At 41.2% G+C, this 23,774-nt stretch overlaps 2 protein-coding genes across 2 annotated transcripts in view; both read right to left on the bottom strand.

Annotated features, from left to right (window-relative positions):
- DOK7 (docking protein 7) overlaps positions 1 to 20,251 on the bottom strand; it is a 68,308-nt gene extending 48,057 nt beyond the window's left edge. Inside the window, exons 1-5 of the mRNA XM_064449046.1 lie at positions 19,566 to 20,251; positions 19,372 to 19,417; positions 16,628 to 16,858; positions 11,988 to 12,188; positions 1,179 to 1,298 (exon numbers count right to left, since the gene is read on the bottom strand). Coding sequence (XP_064305116.1) covers positions 1,179 to 1,298; positions 11,988 to 12,188; positions 16,628 to 16,858; positions 19,372 to 19,417; positions 19,566 to 19,619 — 652 coding nt within the window. The 5' untranslated portion in view covers positions 19,620 to 20,251. The remainder of the gene's footprint in view (positions 1 to 1,178; positions 1,299 to 11,987; positions 12,189 to 16,627; positions 16,859 to 19,371; positions 19,418 to 19,565) is intronic.
- Positions 20,252 to 21,977: 1,726 nt separating this feature from the next.
- Positions 21,978 to 23,774, bottom strand: part of HGFAC (HGF activator) — a 42,940-nt gene continuing 41,143 nt past the window's right edge. Inside the window, exon 14 of the mRNA XM_064449045.1 lies at positions 21,978 to 23,644. Within this exon, the coding sequence (XP_064305115.1) occupies positions 23,474 to 23,644 (171 nt within the window). The 3' untranslated portion in view covers positions 21,978 to 23,473. The remainder of the gene's footprint in view (positions 23,645 to 23,774) is intronic.

Raw genomic sequence — 23,774 nt, 5'->3', positions numbered from 1 at the left:
TTAAATGCAAGACTTAAGAGTTGTATACATGTAATAAAGTTTTAGATATGCAGAAAAATACGCATTCAATAGTAAAACGTTTATATTGGCACTGTTTTGGGGGTTTCTGTTGTTGGCTTTTTGTTGTTTGTTCTTTTTTTAACACTCCACTAAGTTGAATGCAAACACATATCATATAAGAAGAATGAGGTTTTATTGCCCACTATTTTGCTTGATTGTTTTATTTACTTTGATGTTACAACTATGGGAAAGGAAAGATGAACCGAGCCTTGTGTCTACTGCATTTACTTTAACTAACCTCTTGTAAGTTACTTTCACAAGTTTCACATCCAGTTCTATTCTTTTCCATCACATTTCCTTCCTGCAATTATCTTAGTCGTATAACAGCAATAAAACCCTGTCAAACAGGTATTAACTGCCTAACACTTGAACAGAAACTCCAAGTATTTCCCAGAAATCCTGCCTCATCCTTCATCATTCTTACAGCCTACTCCCACTATGTCCCACTGCCAAATCACAGATATTTTTCTGCAATCTCATTTCCACACTCTTGCCCTGTTTGACCCAGTCATTCCAGAAATATTATATTTCTTCATTTGCTAAAGTCAAAAGGCAACTACGATGCCATCTAATTTCCTCTCTGAACATTACAGCGCATGCAGCATTTACCATGAAATAGGAAAAGGAATTTAATCCTTGCACATCAGAAAAGAAGCTCAAGCTGCAAAAATGAAATGCGATGTGGAGGCCTGACAAAGTTTTCTAAGGTTGGCAAGACCTAGTTCTAATTGTTTTGGATGAACTCAAAATGCCCTACAAGTTAGTTTTCCATTAAGCTATCAAAATAGTAATGCAGACTTGGATCCAAGTTTAACTGTGTAAGTTTAAAACTAAAGGTTAGGGTTCCTTTCAATTCAAATTGCCATATTTTAGTACTGTTAAATAAGAGAAGGCTAAAGTTAGCAGTATCACCAGAAATATGAATGAGCCAGAGCAGCAGGGGGAAACTGGGTACATTCAGCTGATAAATCTGTACTGTGACATTTCAGAACGAAAACCACTGTGCACAGACACAGACAACCCCTAGTGTCTGCAAGCTGTTCTTATAATCACAGCAATAAGTGCTAGACATAGCAAGTTCCTACTTTGCTCAGTTACTCTATACTTCCTATATTAACCTGGTAGGACTGGACGCAAACCAAAAGGGCCTTTCGTCGGGGAGATGCCACGGACGATACAGTCAAACAGAAAGCTGATCTGCTCTCCTTCAGCACAAGAAAGGAAAAAAACTCCAGCCCCTGCAAGAAAGCACAACATAAATAGGTGTTTTTCACCTGCATACATTAGAAATATATTTAGCTGAAGCCATTTAAAATTTAGCAATCAAAAGGGTATTAAGTGCAAGCCATGAAAATAAATCAACAAGGCGTGTTCTCCAGAGAAAAGAAGTAAAAAGAAAAAATTCAGGTCAGCGCACACTCACACTATATCACAAATATACACAAAAATTCAATAGCTACCTAATAATTTATGCTAATTTTCTGAGACTCAGGCAATTAGAGCAATGCCAAAATACAAGCCATATGCTCAACAGCTGTCTGGGTCTTTTATTCTTATTTACCCCTAAAATTTTGTAGATCAAATCTTAGCTATGCAAGTATCAGGGATACTTAAAGTCCCTTCATGAAAATAAACCAAGTTAATTCTACTTTTACCCCAATTTTAACCAAAGGCAGCTTTTTATATCCCAATGAATTACAATTTGGTTATATTGCTGGATTATGTTATACATTTTCCTAGACTAAGTCCTATGTGTCTATTATTAACGGAATGTAACACGACTCCACAGGTTGTCATCAGATCTTTACCCTTTGCTCTATTCTGATATTTTGCTTTCCATTCATTAAGAATAGCCCCAGGCAAAAATTAGCATGAGAATCACTAAATAAACAAGTCCTGAGATGCATGATACATTCCTACATGGACAACACACCAGACTAGAAGTGCTCCACAGAATGTTTTATTTGAGAATTGTCAGTCCAAATATTACTCACATCAGGAAAAAAAAAGTCTAGGTAACATTTTTTATAATCTGAAAACATCAGGCAAAAGATCACCCCAGTAAACAGTGACTGCAGAAAAAAAAATACAATAAGCAGATACAAAAGGAAATTAAATTAGTAGATAGTTCTTGAAGAAGTGCTGCCAGTTCACCAGAGCCATGCACACTAGAAAACCACAATACCAAATCTTAGACATGCAGTAGAGTTTTGCATATTACTTTCCTAGGGACTTGAGCCCCCAATCTGGCCGTAAATTTGACTTCTGCACGTCACTAGCTGATTCTGAGTTGTATACATATTTTTGCCAATTATACTTAAAGCAGCAGAGCTGGTCTTGACCAGAATGTCTGCATCCCCATCACTTTCCACACATATGCCCTGTCACATCCAACAGGGCATTCAGATTTCACTTAAGCAATGGATACACTTTTGACTGCTTGACAAAGGGTTATAGGATTCAAACAAAAAGGATAATGAAGAGTCGACCACAAACCAAATTAACTATTTTAGTAGATTAGAGATAGCCAGCAAGCAGTAAATTGACACTCTAGGAAAAGCATATTCTAGTCCACACTCAGTTGTCATTCTCAACTTATGTCACATCTAAGTCTCCACCTGATCTGTTTAAATCTATCCAAGACAACATTGTTAGCAGCATCTTCGTAACTTGATTGTTACTCCAGCACCTTTGTTCCTTTTCAGATCTTACTGATCAAAACTTCTCCAGCTAAAGAAACAGAAACCCTGTTTCTGGTAAAGTTTATTTCGTTTGGTGAACTGCTATAAATTCAACTGCAATTAGAATTCACTCTCTGGTAGAAGTTAAATTTATACTTAAGGGCTGGCTTGCCAATCATTTCTAGAGACAAGGTCCCAGACATATTACTTGAGACTGAGGATAGCCAAATACTAAAACACTAAGCTATGTTTAAGCAATTGAAAAGATGAACACACACTAGCTTATGAAACATAAGCTTACTCCTTACTCCGCATTTCTCCAGCATTGTTTTATTACTGTTTTTAAAACCAAGTTTGTCCCACATTTCCTCATAGCACATATACACACCCTGGCTTCAGTATGAAAGACCATCTAGGTGATTACAACACTAATCGTGCAGTCTGACAGGTATGAAATTTTCTGGTGGTGACTCAGAGTCTTATCCCATTTCCCCTCCCCAAGAGATGCCAAAGAGTCAGAGCACTCTGTATTAGAAAGAGCTGGGTACAAAGAATATATTCAGGAATTATTTGAAATTTAGCTCTTCCTTTGAGCTGCCTCTCCTTCCTCCATAGAGTAGAGGGAGCCTAGGGAAGTCAGTTTGCCCAGTCTTAAATGGTGTGACTCTTCCCCCATGAACCACACTGATGCCAGAAGACATGTCTTTCTTGAGGGAGCAGGGCAGCACAAGAATTCGCTGGACGCTGAACACATGACCTTCCCATCCCAAGCAGGATACAGAGGCAACATAACAGAGGACATTCATACCTCAAGCATAGTATATCACTGTATAGCTTCACAATTCAGGAGGATCTTACACATCTGTGTTGCCATTCAGGAAAAGAAGATTCCTCAGATATTTCTGTACATAAGGAGTACATCTGGACCACTTCATTCTTTTATTGATTGTCAAGAAGCTTACCTAAACTCCTAAGCAGCTCAACAAGCCTTTGACTTTAATGGAAACAAAAAAGTAAATGTGTGCATGTGAGCTGGCTGCTTTACTCAAAGGATGGTTTCTGCAAAGAACTATCACACATTTGGAAATCCCCAAAACAAATGTGATGGCCATTATATAACTAGTGCGAGCAGTATATGCACATGTGCATGTGGATATAAATCCACTATATACATATGCATAAAATATTTCTTTGTAGGTTCTATCATTCACATGATCACCGTAATCACTGATTGACCCTCACAGGAAACGTTTTCTTTCTTGTTTTGCTAGGTAGAAGTAGATTGCAAGGGATGGAAAAAGTCTGAGGATCCTTGCAAAAGACATCAGGAGAGATGAATGTATAGGTAAGGCTTAACTAAGTTATGTTTTAAAAGCATACATAAAAGCCAGCAATTACATTTCTTTCCTGCTTTCTGGAGAAAGTTGAGAAATTCACTACTAGAAATCACACATCTCAGTCAAGTGTGGGAAAAGATTTGGTGCACAAGCATTTGGAAGCTGAGGAGTATGTGGTATTCATCACTGTAATACCATGCAGCTGTTTACTAGACTGAAGAGCTCACTCACTAACTCTCTCCATGGGGTAAGAGACTTGGTGAAAAGCAGCCTGCAACCACTTGCACAAGGCTGAAACACTACGCCAGTCCTCTGTGGCAGTTAGGCGTAAAGCGTAAAGCGTTGTACAGTCTCCCAAACGTTCAAGAGAAGTTGCCAATTTCATAAAACTTCCAAGTATTATTAAATCTTGCTAATGTTTGTTTTTAATTCATCATATTAAAAAAGCAAATCCATGGGCAAACACACCCTGAAAACACACAATAACCAAAAATTACCTAAACCTGTACTGTGTGTGAAAGCAGGGAGGAAGAGTCAGTCCCTTCCCATGAATTATTACTCCTCACAGGTGGCAGACAATGCTAAGGCCTGACATCTTTTAGCTACTGGGCAGCTATGAACCATGGCAGTTCAGTTCATGGCAATCATCATGTTGTCCAACCAGAATGTCTCAGTCCTGGCCTTGAACAAAACCCTTTAGAAGGAATCTCAGGCTGCATGGCTCAGGCTGCTCTTCTGTCTGGTAAAAATGACACTAAGACATGGGCATGACTACTAAAAACAAGATAAGAGTGTTTGTTGCCTGCAGTAGGCCTAAGAAGGTGACAGCAACAGAACAATAGCTGCACACAGTTTTAATCTACACAGTCCAGAATGTTTCAGGAAATTCCAGATGTTGCCCCAGTTCAACCTCTACTGCTTCTAATTTTCAAATAAATTCTAATTTGTCTTGGGGCTCCTCCTCTTCTCCTTTGGCCTTTCCAGATACACTGGTAGCCACTTCCACTATTTCAGAATGATTTTAAGAGCCACTTGTAGAAGTCTTAGAAAGAAAGGGAGAATCACCTCATTTCATCAAAACATCAAAAAGATCACAGAAATACTCCTGCTTATCCTGCAACTAGCAGCAGCAGTATCATTTGTTCCTTCAAAGGGCACCAAGGGTCTTATAGTTTCCTCTCTTCTAATAGACACTGTTAGAAAACATGAGGCAGCTTCAGACTAGGCTCTGGACCTAATCCTGAAGTACTTGAACATTGGAGAGACTGAATTTGCACAGCATTAACATGTCCTTTTATTACCCTACTTGAATTTTTTTCACACTGACCTCCAAGTTAAGATTCTCCTGGCAACTGGTCCTTTTAATCAGTGCACACTAATTGAGCTAGCAATTTAGGAAAGTGAGAGGCTCCTATTTTTCAGCCTGTTCCTCTAACTAAACCTCTCAATTGACTCCTAGGCCCAGATGCCTTTTTTTTTTTTTTTTGCAAATGGTGTATGTGATTAAGCTTAGGCAGAGGGAGCCAAATTTTGTCCCAGAGATGAACTTATTTGCAGCTGCCCAAGGCAGAAGAAAGGATTTTCTAATTTGTAGCAGTGAAATTCTGGTGTTAAGAGCAAGAGAAGTTCAAAATGTAAATGCTTTTTTTCCTATTTAAGAATAAACTGGAGTTACTCATCTTGAATATACACCTACAATTAATGTTTAAAATCTCAGCATTATCTCAGATGGTTTCTCTCTACCTGGATTGAGCACCAAAGCATTCAGAGTTGAACAAAACCTGTACTGAGCAACTAATTAAAAAACATAATTAAGTATTTTTTATATAAGAGAAATTTTCTGAGGAAGCAAGGAACAGAAAGCTCATACAGATTCAGATCCTTTTAGACCTCAGTTCTACTACAGAAATATCCAAGAATAAGCTTTGCTTCTGTTTGGGGCTTCAAGGTTTTTTTATTGAGAGAAAAGGCAATCTAACCACAAGATCATCAGTTCCTTTTAGTAATGTATTTATTACAGTGGTATTTAAAACTTAAATGCATTAATCCTCTGCATTCAGAGCTTCACAGGAAGAATGGGAGCATAGATATGGTTTAACCTATAGGAAAGTAACATTAATAATACAGTCTGAATAATATCATATGATATTTCTATGACAGGGTAATGGAGAGTGGTTTTGGTTATGAATTAAAACTCTAATAATATATCTTTTTTTTTCCTGGACACTACATGTTTGTCCAATTCCTCAAGAATTTCACAGGAATCAGGTAAAAGTGTCAGATACCTGAAGAAAGATGGTCTTCCCCTTTACTAACACTTTTCTGTTAAGAATAACTAGAGTTAAGTCCTACTTACAAAAAGCATTTTCTTCTGGTGGCAGTATTAAATCAAATCTTTAGACTAAACACATTTAAATGTTGTTATGCTTACAGATGTCTCTAAGTGCTCAGTTAAGGGCATAAGCTCCTTTAACAAGATAAGGTTGAACTTAATATGCAAAGAATTTCCAACTGTGGCAGGCTATTTTGTACCAAAATGAATTTGCTTTTCTTCCCTTTGAACACACACAAGCAAGGGAACAGGCAAAAACACCCTTCTTTGGCAAATGAAGGTTCTCAGCTATCAAGCCAGATATTTCTTAAGATAAAAGAAACATCAATATAATGCTCAGCAATGTCATGGGACCCTTTCCAAAGTACTTGTCTGTAATTCTAGTCTCCTGTAACCCAAAAAACCCTAATTCATACTTAAACAGGTACACGGGAGAGCTACTGATAAGCTCCTGTACCTTACAGGGAAGATTAACAGCTGAGTTTATTTAAGTAGCAAAAGTGACAGAGAAACTAAATAAATGCTCTATAAATATTTAGGAAGGTAAACATCAGAGAGAGGGAGAGAGAAAGACAGCATTACACTAAAGGACAATGTTAGTACAAAAACAAACTAAGATAATACATAAATTTAGGCTGGAAGTGTTAAAAATATTAAAGATCAGAGATACAAAAAGGATTTACAAAACTCAAGACCACATTTGAAGCCTAATTCACACTTTGGTTCCTTTTAAAGGATTAGAGTCATGACAACACCAGCGTTCAGAACAGTGTTGGACCTTCAGAAACAGTTGACAGTCATTCAGAAGTGAGATTATTTGTGTACACCTCACAACAACTTCAAAGACCACTTTAATTAATCGTACCTCAAGAAATGCAGAATATCTTCCTGGAACCAGAAAAGTTCCCTTGAAAGATAAAGGATCATATTTGTTCCTTTTTACACCTGTATCATTTTGCACCAGAAATTAGTGTAAGCTTAAGGAGGGGAAGGGACAGGAAGCCTAACATAGGTAATTCAAGTCCTCCAAGCTCCATCACCTACAGTTTCACATTTGTATCACCCATGTACATTTCACGACTTATATCTTCCAGAAGGACAAGAACAATTCAAGGAACCACAGACCAGGGAAGGTGGTAGTGCAAATAATCCTAGAAGCCATTTCCAAGATGCTGACTGGGAGCAGTCAGTATGGATTTACAGAGAGAAATAATGCCTAACCAATCTGATAGTCTTTGATAAAATGACTAGCTGGGTGGATGAAGCAGTAGATATTGTTTGTTTTGACTTTAGCAAGGATTTCAGCACCATATTCACTGACAAACTGGTCATGTACAGGCTATACAAGTGAACAGTGAGGTGCACTGAAAACTGGCTGAACTGCCAGGTTGAATGGGTTATTATCAGCAGCGTAAAGTCCAGCTGGAGGCCAGTCACTACTGGTATATACAAGGGGTTAACACTGGGGCTAATGTTGTTTAACATCTTCATTAATGACCTGGATGATGTGACAGAGTGTACCCCCAGCAAGTTTGCAGATGATACAAAATTGGGAGGAATGGCTGACACACCAGAATATGGGAAGAAGTGGCTCACAGAGGTTGTGGAGTGCCCATTCTTGGACATATTCAAAACCTGACTGGATATAGTCCTGGACAAACTGCTCTAGCTGACCCTGCTTTGAGCAGGTGAGTTGGACAAGGTAACCTCCAGAAGTGCCTCCCAGCCTCAAGCATTCTGTGATATTTAGACATGTGTGACATCCAAACTGGAACTTCAATACATAGAACTGTAAGGTGATATACTAGTAATCTAATATAATCCATTCCAATCATAAATACAGATCATAAGAGTACATAGTCAATAATATAGACCCATTTCAGTACCAAACCAAAGGAAGAAAATAGATAGGTTTTATTAAACACAACAATTTAGGACTGAGTGTGTTAGCTAGAGCCTACTGAAACATACCTTCATTCTTTATGCTTCTATCTTGCGTGCCTCGTTGCTGAACACTTGGAAGTTAGGTGACCTCAAAAGAGTGTCTGTGGAGATGCTATTTCAGATTTCTGGTCACAGGCAATCCTCTAACAGCAAATATTAAATGGATGTTTAGGCAAGCCATGCAAATGAGGAGCATATATTGCATGCCTCAAAGCAAGGCTCTACAGGGCCTCTTAGGAAGCAGTGGTAGCAATGCCTTCAAGCAGACAAGAATCCATCAGGAAGGAGACTGGCTCAGCTATCAGGTTTATTGCCACTTATCTCCTGCAGACCCCCTTCTCTGCTCATCTGCAGAGCTCATAAGGCCACACAAACTACTAGAGTAATATCAGTAGTCCCTACATCCTTGGGGAATCTTTCCAGGGAACAAGGCCTTGTACTAAACACTTCTTTATTCATCCATCATTCCTGACAGCATTGTGTTTACAAATCCAGCCTCAATCCCGTGCACCTCCTTACAGCCATGTTACACACTGAGGTGACTTGATTATGACAGTAACCACACCACAGCAGAAATTTACTGGCTTGTTTCTAGTTGTCTACAACCACCTGAAAGGAGGTTGTAGCGAGGTGGGTGTTGGTCTCTTCCCACAGGTAAGAAGTGATAGGACAATAGGAGATGGCCTCGAGTTGCACCAGGGGAGGTTTACACTGGATATTGGAAAAAATTTATCCACCAAAAGTGTTATGAAGCATTGGAACAGGCTGCCCAGCAAAGTGGTGGAATCACCATCCCTGGAGGTATTTAAAAGATGTGTAGATGTGGTGTGTAGGGACATGGTTTAGTGGTGGGTTTGGTAATGTTAGGCTAATGGTTGGACTTGATGATCTTAAAGGTCTTTTCCAACCTAAATACTTTTATGACTATAATCAGCACAAATAAGCAAGCAAAGTACTCGTTCTAGTAGTGAACCAGGCATTTTCTATTTTCTTTGGTTCAGGCAGCCACTAAAGAAGGATCATTCCACACAGAATGGGTGATAAATAAGTCACCACGTTTCATTCTGATCTGCAAATACCCCTTACTTTTATGCTTTCAAAAATGAAAACCAGAATGGAAGTCATATCCATTCATCAACATTATCATAACAATCACATTTAGTAAGGAGTCCTAAATGTCTGTTCTTTATACCCTATCACAATGTCCCTCAAAACTGCAGTATACCTAAGAAATGGATGCTTCAGACAATGTGTTGTGCAAATGCATTGTCAGTCAGTGCTGAACAGTCGTTCTAGAATGAAAGAAAAAAAATAAAGTTGGGGGTTTTTTTGGTTTGTTTTTTTTTTTTTTTTTTTTAGGAGGAACATAAGTCCTGGCATCCATCATTATCTTCTGCTAGTCATTTCCACATTTGGATTGCCCTCAGAATGTAATTTTGTCTCCTTCCATATTTTAATGAAAGTCTCTATAAAACACATCCTTGGAATTCACAGCTACTCCATTTGTAATCAGCTATATACCCCAAAAATCAAGCCCTTATTTGAAGCCCCTACTAGTATGAAATTACTGTCTTCTTCCTTTGAGGCATGCACATTAAGATTCATAGGAAAAAGCAAATCCAACATATCACAGTGCTGCTGCACCTCTTACTCAATAAAAATTATAGATGCTCTGCTTCCCTAGAGAGTCTCAGGGCTACCAATTACTCAAATAGTTAAGTCCTGTACTCTCTCATTTGAAGAATTATATTGATATTTTGTATAATCTATGTAACCTATCTACCTAATTGCTGCTAATCTTAAAGATTGCTTAGCATTTCTGTGTCAGCTACCTGTAATTTTTTAAGCATGTAAGTTTCCCATAGTTAAATTATTTCAGATTTCATTAGTTTAAAAACTGTTACTCTATACAAGCTTCCCAGAAAGAGAAGCAGCTTTTTAAAAGAGAAAAAAAAACAAAACAAAACAAAACAACACACTGTGGTTCAACTTCAGAAAATTCTCAACTGTAAGAATTCTGAAGTGTTTAGTTCAAAATTAAGTTTTCTGTTTTCAGTTATAATTCAAAAAGCAGACCCAACTTACATCAGTATAGCAGTGCACACATTTACTAGAAGTCCAATGTGCATTTAAAGTGGCACATGCATACAGGGACAGGAATGAACAATTGCTTTATTCTGCGTGGTAAAAAACCTGTTCAAACCAAAACTGTAGGCGTTGGCAGACCCACACTAAGCTGCTGATTCAAGTTTAGCCTGTGTCAATAGCACTATCTCCAAGAGAGGGAGAAAAGGTGACTGTGGTGCCTCCCCTTTATCCTCTACAACCAGTTATCTACATCACAGTCTAAACCGCACCACAAGGAAACAAGACACTTGTGTTTCAAGTTAAAAACTGGTATGGGAACAGCAACACAATAACCTGAAAAGTTTCCTCACAGGCTATACCGATAAGCCATTCTTGCAGATGGTGGAAACCCTTCTTTTACCCCAACCTCTGAATTAGGCAGGGAAAAATGCAAACCAGAATCTTCCAACATTGAAAACAAGTGTCTTAAATCAGTAATTAGGATACAACAGTTTAGTCCATACTTACCATCTTTGTAACTCAGCTCTGTATTTTCCAACAGACAAAACAAAAACCCCTCACTAGAGTAAAGAGAGTCACAATAATTTCTTTCCGCTTCCTCCCCAGATTTTGTCAAGACTCCCAAGGAAGAATATCTTTGCATTTGGATCCAGTTTGGTAACTGAAAATATCCATTACTTTCACATTTCAGCATACAAGACAAACAACTTCACATCCAAACTGGCAATCTGCATACCCACTTGCACTCACAGATCATCAATTCAGCACAGCTTCAAACTTATGTCTTCTAATTATATATATGATATTACATCAGTACATTAATTATCTTTCCTTTTCAGATCTTGCATAGGAGCTTTGCATTTTAGCTGAAGTGAGAATGTGAGCAGTCCTAAACTGGACATTGGAACAAAAGATTTCTCCTCCCCTAAAGCGGTATCTTAGCTATTAGGCTGCAGAAACTAGCTTCAGCCAGCTCGCTTGCTTTCATTTTGACCCCACAAACCTCATTGTCTCATAAAGTGACTAAGCTACTAACAGGGACGAGAACAGACAGAAGTTCCTAACTTTAAGGAACTAGAAGTTCTCTACAGGACTTAGACATTAACATTTATGCAACGAGAGCCTTGATGCTGCCTGTAACCTCAAAGCTCTGTATTGTTTCTTCTCTGCAAACAACAAAATAATTAATCATAATTTAATAATCTGAGCATTAAAGCATTTAGCCTTATCTCTTGCATGACACAAGCCATAAAATTTCATTACCTTATTTTTGCTCTGTGTCCAACAGCAACACTTGACTAAACATCTTCTGGAGAGCCACAGGGCAATGTTCAGTCAGGACTCCACATAGTCACATTTTTACTGAACACCAGGGTTGAAGCCTGCAGAAATTTACTCAGTAGGACAGACCCTCTGATATGAGGCTGCCTGTATGACAAAGCAGCACAGCTGGTTCTGCAAACTCCACTTTGATTGAGACTCACATTTACATTTCTACAAAAGGTTTCAAACAACTTTTAGAAGACAGGTTCCATTTGTACTTACAGAAGCCGCACCTGGTACCCCCTTCAAAGATGAATCCATTTGGGACAGCTCCGTATCGACGCAGATCTGAGAGCTTCCATTGCCCCATGACACTAGGAGGAAGGTCTTTTACAAGGACGAGAATGTCATTGCAGAAATGCAGGGTAGCAGGCCCGCTCTCTAGTTTAGTGCCAGGTGCTACAAAAACTTGAAATCTATGAACTATCAGATAAGGAAGAAAAAAAATTACTATAGAAAATAGAAGTAATGTAACGTAAGTCATGATACTTAAGTCATTCTGTTCAGCTGTGGCCCGTGGACCGACCCCTGCCCACACCACGAGGCTCTCCCATAAAGATTCTAAGTAGAGCCCAGACAGACCCATGTGAGTAGCTGTAGGATCATTACTCCCTATTATGCCAGTATAGGATTGGAAAAAAAAAAAAAAACATAGCTTAATGCAACAAATTATTAAATTGTAAAGCTACATTAATTTATCCTATGTCTTCCAGGCAACTCCCTATCTCAAATTAGTCAGTTATCCAGCCCACACTTCAGTTACCTCTTCCATCCTTGCATCACTACATGGGTTTCTTTCTGTCTCCTCCTCTAAACAGCCCAGGCCTCTCCCTTCCTACGTGCACGCACGCACACACATAACACAGTGCCCAAGGAGTCCAAAAGCCAAGACTCAAAGAATCAGGCAAGTTCTAACCAGAGCTCTGTCACTGACTCATTTGCAACCTTTACTAAACTGCTTTACTCCTTCCCTAGCAGTAAAATGGGGAAAATTACATTTTCCCACATTTGTGAATCTTTTTGGAGTTGGTGATGGCAGATGCCCAGACATTTAAAATGACTAGGAAATTAAGTCATTCATAGGTAATAAACGCTCTTAGATGTCAGTTAACTCTTCATATTTCACAGTCTAATCTTCAAAGGGGGGAGGGGCGGGGGGCAGGAAACGCCTGTCTCACTCAACTTTACAAAATTCAGGTTCAAATCCCAACTCCAGCATCTCCTATATTGCAAGGGCCCTTACCTAAAGTAGCAGCTGTTCTAGGCTAATCTCCCATCTTCTCCTCCATAGCTGTTGCATGCTGAATAAGAAGCTGTTGGGAGCACTTCAAGGGCTCAAATCTCAGTGAGCAAGCACCTAGTCCTCAAACAACTCTTTTGACCTCCACTACTCCTCTAGTTTCTTTCATCTTATGATTAAACAAAAATCTCTCTTGGCACAGGGAAACACCAGGACTGTTATATTTCCAGCCTGAGGTTTTCGGTGGAGCGTTTATCAAGAAGCACATAGATTTAGCTTTTGGTTATCCATCAAAGATCATACAAACAGCTACCTGCCTACAAAATCTACAGGGTAATTTCCAGATATAGTGTCACATCTTACAACCACTCTTCCCTGTTTCTTGCCTATGCTGCTTCAAGCATCATGAATTTCAGCTAGGTCTGAGTCTTGCTTCTCATCTAAATACTTGCTATATTCTTAGTTACCATCTTAGCTGTAAGTCAACTCCTCATCTATGACGTGCATTTGGTAAGTTCCCCAAGGCTCCAGCAGAATTAGCCACAAAGTCATTCAAGTGAAATGTGCAAGGAGACAGAGATAGATCTAACTAACCACAGCTCTACTTACAGCTTTGCCAGTAGTACTGCTAGGGAGCAAATCAATAGTCACACCATGTCCCCTTTTGGGCATGCAGTTGTTACACAAGCTGCTTAAACATAAATTATGAAAAAGATCCAAAACCATCTTGATGAATAATGTCCAACAAGGAGTGTTTAATATCATTTGGAGCCCTCTGCCCAGTTAACTCTGCCTAGTACTTTGCTGCCAATTAAACCACAGGAGCAGAAGCATCAGGGTCCTTTCTGCCTTATAAATGAGGAATGGAGCGCACTTTTCACACAATCCATTGCAAGTTACAACAGCTGCTGAAAACAAAGAGCTGCAGCTCAGATTGTAGACCACAGTTAGAAAAAACCCAGCATATCCAAATCTGAACAATGCCATTGTATAGGAGAGAACAGATCTGGACATGAAGCTTTTTCCGTGTGCTGCTTTCTTGGTAAATTGTAGATTTTTTTCCAAATGCCTCCCAAGCAATCTACTTCTCCTACTCTGAAAAAAAAATTAATAAGATACATAGCTGAATACACTCATGAACAAAAGGTAGAATCATAGAATCATTTAGGTTGGAAAAGACCTTTAACATCACCAAGTCCAACTGTTAACCTAACACTACCAAGTCCACCACTAAACCATGTCCCTAAGCACCACGTCTACACATCTTTTAATACCTCCAGGGGTGGTGACTCCACCACTTCCCTGGGCAGCCTGTTCCAAACCTGACAACCCTTTTGGTAAAGAAATCTTTCCTAATATCTAGTCTACACCTCCCTTGGTACACCCTGAGGCCATCTCCTCTTGTCCTGTCTCTTGTTACCTGGGAGAAGAAACTGACACCTGCCTCTCCACAACCTCCTTTCAGGTGGTTGTACAGAGCGATAAGGTCTCACCTCAGCCTCCTCTTCTCCAGGCTATAACCCCAATTCCCTCAGCCACTCCCCATCAGACCTGTTCTGCAGACCCTTCACCAGTTTCGTTGTCTTTCTCTGGAGAAGCTCCAGCACCTTCATGCCCTTCTTGTACTAAGGGGCCCAAAACTAAACCCAGTATTTGAGGTGCGGCCTCACCAGTGCTGAGTACAGGGGGACAATCACTTCCCTAGTCCTGCTGGCCATGCTATTTCAGATACAAAATAGTACCATTTAAGTTCCTCATTTCCTTTAGCTAATCTTTTGCTCTACACAGCTGTTCACTGACCTGCAGTATGCTAACTTCCTCAGAATGAGCTGCGGGCTCAAGCACTCTTCTCACACCAGACTTACACCTTACCTTACTTAATTCCATTGTTTTCTTTAATCCTGGTTCTTTTATTCCAGGAATCACATCCACCTCATCTTCTAAACTCTGAGAGAAGACACTGGGAACTCCAGTGCAAACACCTCCATTCTGTGGACCTCATTGAAGAACAGCTTTAACTCCTTTCACTTCCCTCCCCCCTCCTTCCCAGACTCTGAGATCATCTGTCCTTAGCCTATTTTTATCATCCAGCCACCTTACTTCCAAGGCACACAAAGGCATCCTTACTACCCTTTAAGAAAAAACACCAGTCTCCATCCTCTCTTCATATAAGTCTTCACTCTTTTCTGTTTAGTCAAACCAGATTCACTTTAATTTGGCTTCTTCCTCCTAACTGAACCTGCACCAAAAGATAAAACCCTGAAGAAATTTTCTATACTCCGGTCTATCTTCCTTCCCCTGAGCATTTTTGCAGTTAAAATTCTACAAATTTTTGCCAGTTCAATCAATTATACTTGTTGTCTTACTTCTTCATTTCTTCACCTGCACACACACACTCTCTCCCACTCCATCTTTACTCCATGGCTGCATGTCTCTTCATCCAATAGGCTCTATTCCTAGCTCACTCACAGCTTTCCCTTAAAAAAAAACTCTGCTGCTTCTGCACTTCCTCCTTTCTCAACCATAACCCTCACACTCAGACTGAGATTAAATACCCTCCATCCCAGCACCGCACCACAGTGCAAGATCATGCAAACCAGATCTGCCCTGCCAAATCCAAACTCTCCTTCAGGTTTTAGGACAAGTCTATGCTGTACATAGATCCCAAACCTAGTAAAGAAATAGAACCAGAACACAATGCAGCTACATCAAAATGTACCAACTACTCCAGCTACTCGTACCTCTACTGTTCAGAAACCCCCTCTAACCTTTCTCCTTATGCAAGGCTTCACAGCTTGACAGATGTACGGATATATCACTCGGAGCTCTCTTCTGATACTTCTACATTTTATTACTGTAAAATTCCCAGGCCATCTTTCTATGTATGTACTGCAAAGGAACGAGTCCACAAACGCAACAGATGGCAAAGCATATGTAACAAATGATTAAGATGGCTAATGTGTGTCTCCCTCACACCTACCCTCCTTCCCTAGTTATGACTAAACAAACATAAGACAGATACCATGGATTACCAATATCATCACTCCTTGTTCACCACTGTACATTTTAGCGCTGCTAACCAAGAAAATCAAATAAAAAGATATTAAGTCTAAAGTTAGCTGGAAAGACTGTGTCTGATGACACTCCTTATTGCAAGATGTCTCTTCCTGAAAGGGGACACTAGCAGCTAAGCATTATCAATGCAACTCTTCGCAGGCAGCTCAGAAAACTGGGGTTGAACTAGCCAGGTCCTACTCAGGGCTCTGCTTCCCTTAATTCAGGCTCCCTCTGAATCCTATTGTCAAAACCCCCAGGTAAATTGCAGGGCTAGAGGAAGTCTGATCACTTTGCTTCAAAGCTACACACTTGCAGTGCCAAAATCAAAAACTAAGAGCTCTCATAGTTAGCCATCAGTACTGGGCAGTACGGTAATCAAAACCTATCATAAGGGACACCTGCTTTAAGATGTAAGGGCAAGACCGGTCTCTCCAGTCTCAAGTGAGTGACAGTCTTTTCCTTAACTGTAGTTTGTTATTTGCATTTTAGCTATGCTTTTCTTTGCCTTTTTTTTTTTTCCCCGGGTAGTCAAAAAAAAAAAAAAGTGTGAGAAGACAAAGGTTACCTTCCCCCAAACTGTAGCGGATTCGTACATCCCACGCATACATTGTTTCCTTGTTCTCAAATCCCAGCATCACAACTTGAGAGAGACAGATGATGGCAAGCGTGTGATTCAAGCCCTCATAGGAGAGCCCAGGATCCAAGCCACAGATGTCTTCTAAGGTCATGCTGCTCCTCTCCTTGTGCCCTTTTGCTCGTTCAGATTTATCCTTGTAGACCAGCATGAGCAAACAGTCTAAAAGAAGCAAAACTGTCAGAGATGATGAGGCAGAACACAGAATATAACGTTTCTCAGTACTCTGCTTCAATACAAAGGTGCTTTAGACAACTGCAGGGTCAGTCTGATCAAGTCACTGTAAGAACTCAGTTTCTTTTCCCACCCCACCCCCAAGTACCGTGCAGCCTTGTTTTCAGGGAGCAAACACTGAAGGCATGTTTCAAGGGCAATCTGCAGTCTCAGGAATAAGGAGGCAAGCAAAAAGTCTTCCCTATTTTACTCTTTAAAAATCCAGTGTTTTTTCAGATACTCTCCCAAGTCTGGAAGGGTCTGACTCATTAATTCTCGATGTTATGAGTTACAAATGCTAAAGACCGAGAGGCTATTGTCTTCTATATTTCCATCAGAACATACTGAACCACAAATGAAATTCTTACAGTAGTTCACAGATTACTCAACTACTAAATGGCGAGCAGACTGCACTGCCAGATTGTTAGCGTCAGCTCAGGTTTCCTACTTAAATGTTACACAGTAGCCATTACTAAATAATCGTTATGTGCCACACCCTTTTTTTTTTTTAATATTTGCTTGTGTCACCATTTGTTTTTAACCCCTTCCTAGAGGTGTTTATTACACAGTAACTAGGCAATGGAAGAAAGTAATTCAAGTGCCTTGGTCCCATGGGAAAAATCACATTTCACAGGCAAACCCAAAAGACCAGAAAAAGGGGAGAGACCTCTCCCACCTTTTGCATTTATTTGCACTTTTAACAAGGGCACTCCTCCCACAGGTCCCCTTCTTATCCCATAGCACTCAGTTGTAAATGAAATTAATGGTCAATAGCAAAGCTGCAACATCCACAGCTTAAGCTGACCTACATACCACAAAGGAGAAAGCCCCCTGTGCACCATTTTATGAATGTTGGGGTGTGGTGCTGAGCCCTGGCAAGGTGCCCTGCGGCTCTCAGCTGGGCAAAGGACTGGCAAATCTCCAAAGAGGTGAAAAATGACTGAAAGACCGAACCGTCTGCTAACGAAAGCAGAGCTTTGCATGGACTCCCAATTGTTTTCGTGCACCTGTTAGCAAAAACAGCTGCAACTACGATATTTAAGCATTCCGCAGTACAGTTGTGGTGACTGAAGAAAGAAGAGCTATGGTTTACAGAAAAGCAGCAAACCACTGGGGGCTTTTTCTGGTAAACCTAGCTAAGTTTGGTCGAATGAAAATACCTTTTTTTGAGGTATGAGCTACATTACCGGCCAGTAAGTTTTCAAGGCAGGCTACCTCATTTTCCCCTTCAGACTTGTCTCACTCATGTTAAAAATCCAGGCCTATATTCACAGGTCTAAACACTAGCTCTAGGATCAACAGACGCCCATTCACACAGAGACATTTAAAATATTCAGCCCAGATACAGGCATCTGAGACACTAATACTTAACTGTAACAACTCAAGTAACAAAGAGGTCTGAAGAGCTTCAATTTCTAAGAAGCCTTCAGTCTATCAGCAACGAGAAGACGCCCCAATCCATTCTGCAGCAATGCAGATTCACAGTTTCTAGGCATAGGCAACATTAAGCCCTGGAAAGATATACTTTGGGGCCCAAATGCTTTCCCTGTTAAGAAACGATGGGGAAACCTGAAACCTACATTTCCCTCTCTGGCAGTAAAACATCAACTCTGAATAACGTTTTCAATTTCCCCTTCAGAAGCATGGAAGTGATTTTTTTTTTTTTTAATTCAAAATGTCATTTTATTTTTAAATTGAAGTGATATTTTATGTCAAAACACTGATCAAGAATAACTACCGAGCTTACAATGCCAGCTTTTTTTTAACAGCCACCAATCACCCTGAAGAAATAATAATAATTTAAAAAAAAAAAAAAAAAAAAAAAGACATTGTGTTTTAAACGGGAACCACAACCAAAGAGCTGTGCCTTGAGAAGTCGCCCTTCCCAATGCCTTTAGGCAGTGCCTTGTATTAAGCTACTCCGAACCCTGGCTCCGAGGCGGGGGCAGCGCCGGGCACGGACGGACCCGACGGACGGACCCCTACCCCGGGTGGGGAGCGGCCGCAGGGCTTCGGCGTTACAGCCCCGGCGGGTCCGTAACGGGTCCGTAACGGGGGACAAGCGGCCCCGGCCCGCCACGGGCCCCAGCCCGGGGCCGTGAGGGGACGCCCGGCGCCGCGGCTCCTCTCCCCGCTCTCGCCTCCGCGCTCTTCACACGTCCTGGCGGGGCGGGGGGGCTCCGGCTATAGCCGCCTCCTATTTTTGGCCGCCTGGTCTGTTGCCAGATAACTTATTCCCCCCCTCCCCTGATTAAAAAGTTAAAAGCAAAGAGGAAAGTGCAGCGACGGCCTGAGGAAGCCCCACCGCGGGCGGTCTCCGGCCGCAGCTAACCTCGAGGGGAGCGCTGTAAACCCCCGGCGCCCCAAGCCCTGTCCCCCACCGCCCGGGCGGAGGAGGGAGGGACGCCCCGTCGCCTGTCCCCCCCCGTCCCGTCCCCCCCCCGAACGGGCCCCCCTCTTACCTGCCACCGGGGAGGGCTTGCGCAGCACCAGCCACCTACTCTTCCACTGCAACGAGAGGCAAAAGGAGAGGGTTAGCCAGGGCCGGAGGAGGGAAGAGCGGGCTCTCCCCCCTCCTGGGGAGGGGGGCGTCGGTCGGGACCCCCAGCCCCGGCCCGCTGCGGGGCCGGGCCGAAGGGGCGCCGGGAGCGGGGACCTTTTTTCCATCTCTCAACTTGACGTGACCCTCCACCACCACGGAATCCGTCATCTTCAGTCATGATTCCGGACAGCTGCGCCCGGCTCGCTGCTCCCTCCCCGCGCTCTGGCCGAGGGGTCACTTTCAAAATAGCTTTATTAGGTCCCCGCACAGGCACAGGGACCAACGCGGGCGAGCGGCCAGCGCGGCCCGGCCCTCCCCGGCGCCCCCCGCCCCGCCGGGCAGGGGGACAGCTAGGGGCCGGCGGGGCTCCGGCTGGGGGGAAAGGGGGTCCCGGGAAGCTTCTCGCTCGTTCTTGACTCATGTATTTTATTGTGCTGTTGGGTTTTGTTTTGTTTGTTTTTTTTTTTATTCTTTTTAATTATGATTATTTTTTCTCCAGGGTTTCGGTAGCGGGAGGTGCGAGCCGGAGAGCGACAGCGGGTCTCCTCCGGCCGCGACCCCCGCCCCGATACCGCTCCGGGTTTTGCGACTGACCGCTGAGGCCCGCGGCTGGGGGCGGCGGGAAAGCCCGGACCGGAGGCCCTTCGCCCTCAGCCCCCGCGGAGCGGGGCCTGGCGCCGGCGGGCCACACGGCCCCTTCCCCGCGCCCGCAAACCGACGGCTTCCTCATAACGCCCAAATTTCTCTTCCAAAAACTGTAATTACTGCTCCCCTTGGCTCCCAGAAGACGTAGAGCCAAGTACCCCAGATAAAAATACCCTTTCCCCCCCCCCCCCCCCCCTTCTTTGCAATGCAACTGTCACGAGGTAACGGCCCACTTACACCAAACCCAGGGCAGCTACAATTAGTAGAATAAGATGTGTTAATGATGTCCTCAGATTTATTTCAACGAACAACGGACTAATTAGAGTCCATTATTCTAAAAATACTCCTACTGCATCTTATTTGATGGTAATTAGTTCTTCAGCTTTTTTTAAACAGCACCACAGCATATTTTTCTTTCAATAGCATAATAGAAGGGTTTTTTAGATGTTTGCGTTTATTTCTTCCCTTGAATTGGTCAGTTTGCATGGAATAACATATAATTTAATAAAACCATCTTTAAGTGTGTTTCATAATTAATTAGGAACGTGTTTGTTCAAGTGGCTTTGCATTTTAATTCAATTTCAATATAAAAATTAGGAAAAATATCAGATAAAATTTCACTGGTAAATTTAAGCTGGATTTTCATTTTAACCAAAGCAATAAGCATTTAAAGGGAGGAGAAAAAGATGGCGATGAGTTTCCATGGGGCAATGCTTAACAGAAAGGCAGGAGGCAGAAGGTGCTGGAGCACCCCATAAGAATGTGATCGATGTCAGAGGGTGAGAGGTCAGGCAAGGACCTCTCACTCGACCTGAACATTTCCTTGCCACCCCTCGTCTGGGTTTGTGGATTTAATACAGTACTAGTCACCATACATCAGATGCTCAAATGAAGAAGTTTAGTTCCACCAAATCAGTGCAGTAACAGTGGACAAACAGGCTGCTTTGAAAGCCAGAGATTAAATTTAATGCACTCAGAGGATGACATTATCAACTGAAGATTTGTCATTTAGATCTCTGAGGGCACAAAACAGATTGTTTCACTTGTGAACATTCAATACATTGCTAAAAAATGTTTCATTGATTGTACTGGTGTTGCTGTATACTGATATAAGCAGCACAGATTTTGAAAACAGGACAGCTAGAAAGCTCTACAAAAATTGTCAGACACACCCATCCAACACCTTTCCTATCAAACAACCACCTTCTTCACAGCAAGAGAAGACTGAGAGAATACGTATAACATAAAACTACCAGATTAAAAGAATGCAGAGTGTGAATGGATATTAATTTCAAAGTGAAACTGAAGTCACAGAACAGATATGGATGTCCAGAATGGCATAAGCTTTGTGTGGAAACCTGTTCCAAATGAATCCCTTGCAAAGAAGGGTAAATAGCTCCTTGATGCTGATTTAGTACTTGTCTTTCAGCAGCAGGTAACGTTAGTCTTGTTACACAGTCGCATTCATCCGATGGAGTTAAGCAAGCCAGACTCATAATGCAAACAGCCAGGAAGGCAGACCCAGGCGACAAGAGTCTTCAGCTTGTTTTGGAGTCAAGACCCCAGAGGTGGCTCTCAATTTTTCAAGCCAGTGTTTAGTGCTTCAGAAAAACAAACTAAAGACTGATCTTAGTGTTCACAGTATTCATAGCTGAAATTTTTATCTGAGCTCTTACATCTGTCTACTGGAAATTTTGTGTGACACGTATAAATCTGGGAGCACCACCAGCTGAAACTGATCCTTATGCAGAGATTTTCAGATGCATTCCAGCTCAGAGAAGTGTTATTTCATTTTTCTACCCGCTGTCAACCTGTTGAAGAACCTCGAGAGGGTTTCACAGATTTAACTGTAACTTTATACATAACAGACTAAGTCCGAGAAACAGAGGGTAAACATTTTTATTAAACAGTTTATATCATTTATCTAGATTAGCATCGTTATATATTTGTGCTTACACAAATTCAGGTTTTGGTTATTTTTTGTTACAAAGTTTCTTTTAATTGCCGAAATCATTCACCACAACTAAGAAACCCATAAAGACGCTGCCAATACTATAAAACAAAACACATATCTGAGTATCCAGGCACCACTTCAAAATTCTGTATCTTAAAGCACAGCTTTGCTCGGAACGCTTAAGAGAATTCAAAAATGTTCATTATTGGAATGTCACATCAACACTTCCAAATGTACACATCTGACATGGTTAACGGTTCCCTTACTAAAAAAAAAGTAGTCATTTTCCATTCTTATTTATCAGACTAGATTTTTTGTTGAATCATTTTCTGCCTTTTTTGGTTACACAGCTGAGTCCACAGCCTCTAAACAGCTATATATTGTAATAATTTCTTTGATTGTTCCCATAAAAATTCCATAGACCTTGACAGCAAAGCCTGTGGTTTATGGCATCACCAAACTCCCAAGGAAAATGTCAAGCTGCTCCCCAAGCCATCCAGTTTAAAAATCTGTTAACAGAAACCTCCCTTCTGAATTATCTAAACAGTTGAACAACTTGTTAATACAAAATCTAAGACATCTTCAAAACACTGTCAAATTTAAGAAATGTTTAGGCATTTATCATCAAGGTGAAGTATTTCCACTGCTATCCTCAGGGTGAGGAGCAGCTCACAGTCTGCAAAAGGTCCTAACTGCATCAGCCTGAAGTGAGGTGTGCTGACTTCCAACACTTTTCAGCAAGAAACTTTGTTCTCAAGAGCTTTTGCATTAACCTTGCTGGAAAATTTCACACCAGATTCAGCAGAGCTCTGAAATATGTTCCTAATTTTATGTCAGGGGAACACAAAATTGTGCTTACATGTTTGGTTGAATGAAAACCTGAACCCTCTGGTTTTTACCCAGAACTGGTTTGTTGCAGTTAGCCAAGGAGCAGCTTCACCCACCTTGCTCTACTGGTGTCTCTCGACCTGAATTGCAAGAGATGGCTTCTGAGGGGGAGGGAATTTCAGTTTTGGTGCTCCTCTTGTTTATTTTTTTACTTCATCTGAGAATAGGAGGACAATGTTGTTACAGGTTGGTTTTGGGGGATGACCACTCCACTAGAAACTGCACAAACACCTTCAAATAACTTTAAGTAATCTACCAAGCAGACAAATATTTGTAGATTTGGTGCATTGCCTGAACATGTTTGTTTTATTAAGCCAAATAAAGACAGTCTCATATATTGAGCAATCCACAGCCCTAAAATTCTAGATTGAGAATGTTGACATCAGATGGAGTAGACCTACTTTTGGTGGTCTGGTTTGGAATTGGTAAGAATTACCATGACAGTTTTCATACTAGCTTATAATAAAATATTTATGCCATTTTAATGAAACAAAAGGACCTGAACCCTGCTTCAAATGTTAGGATATTTAACTGCTCAACTAGTTTTTTTGGGGGCTATCTTCTCATTAATCCAGTTCACATAGTTTGTAATTCGTGTATATACTCCAGGTTTATTGGCTCTGCCACAGCCATCTCCCCAGCTGATAACTCCATAAAGGTAAGCGATCTCATTTTTCTCACACGCCAGAGGTCCACCAGAATCTCCCTGTGTTAAAAGTAAGGAAAGATTATCCAATTTAATAGAAAGCAGTCAGAAAAAGACCAGTTTGAGAAAGTCTTAAATTAAGAATGATTACATGTGAGTTTTAAACTAAAAAAAAAAAAAAAATGAATAT

Source organism: Phalacrocorax carbo, chromosome 4, assembly GCF_963921805.1.
Source record: "Phalacrocorax carbo chromosome 4, bPhaCar2.1, whole genome shotgun sequence".
Lineage (NCBI taxonomy): Eukaryota > Metazoa > Chordata > Aves > Suliformes > Phalacrocoracidae > Phalacrocorax > Phalacrocorax carbo.
Note: the sequence above shows the minus strand (reverse complement) of the source record. Positions and strands in the feature narration are given on the sequence as shown.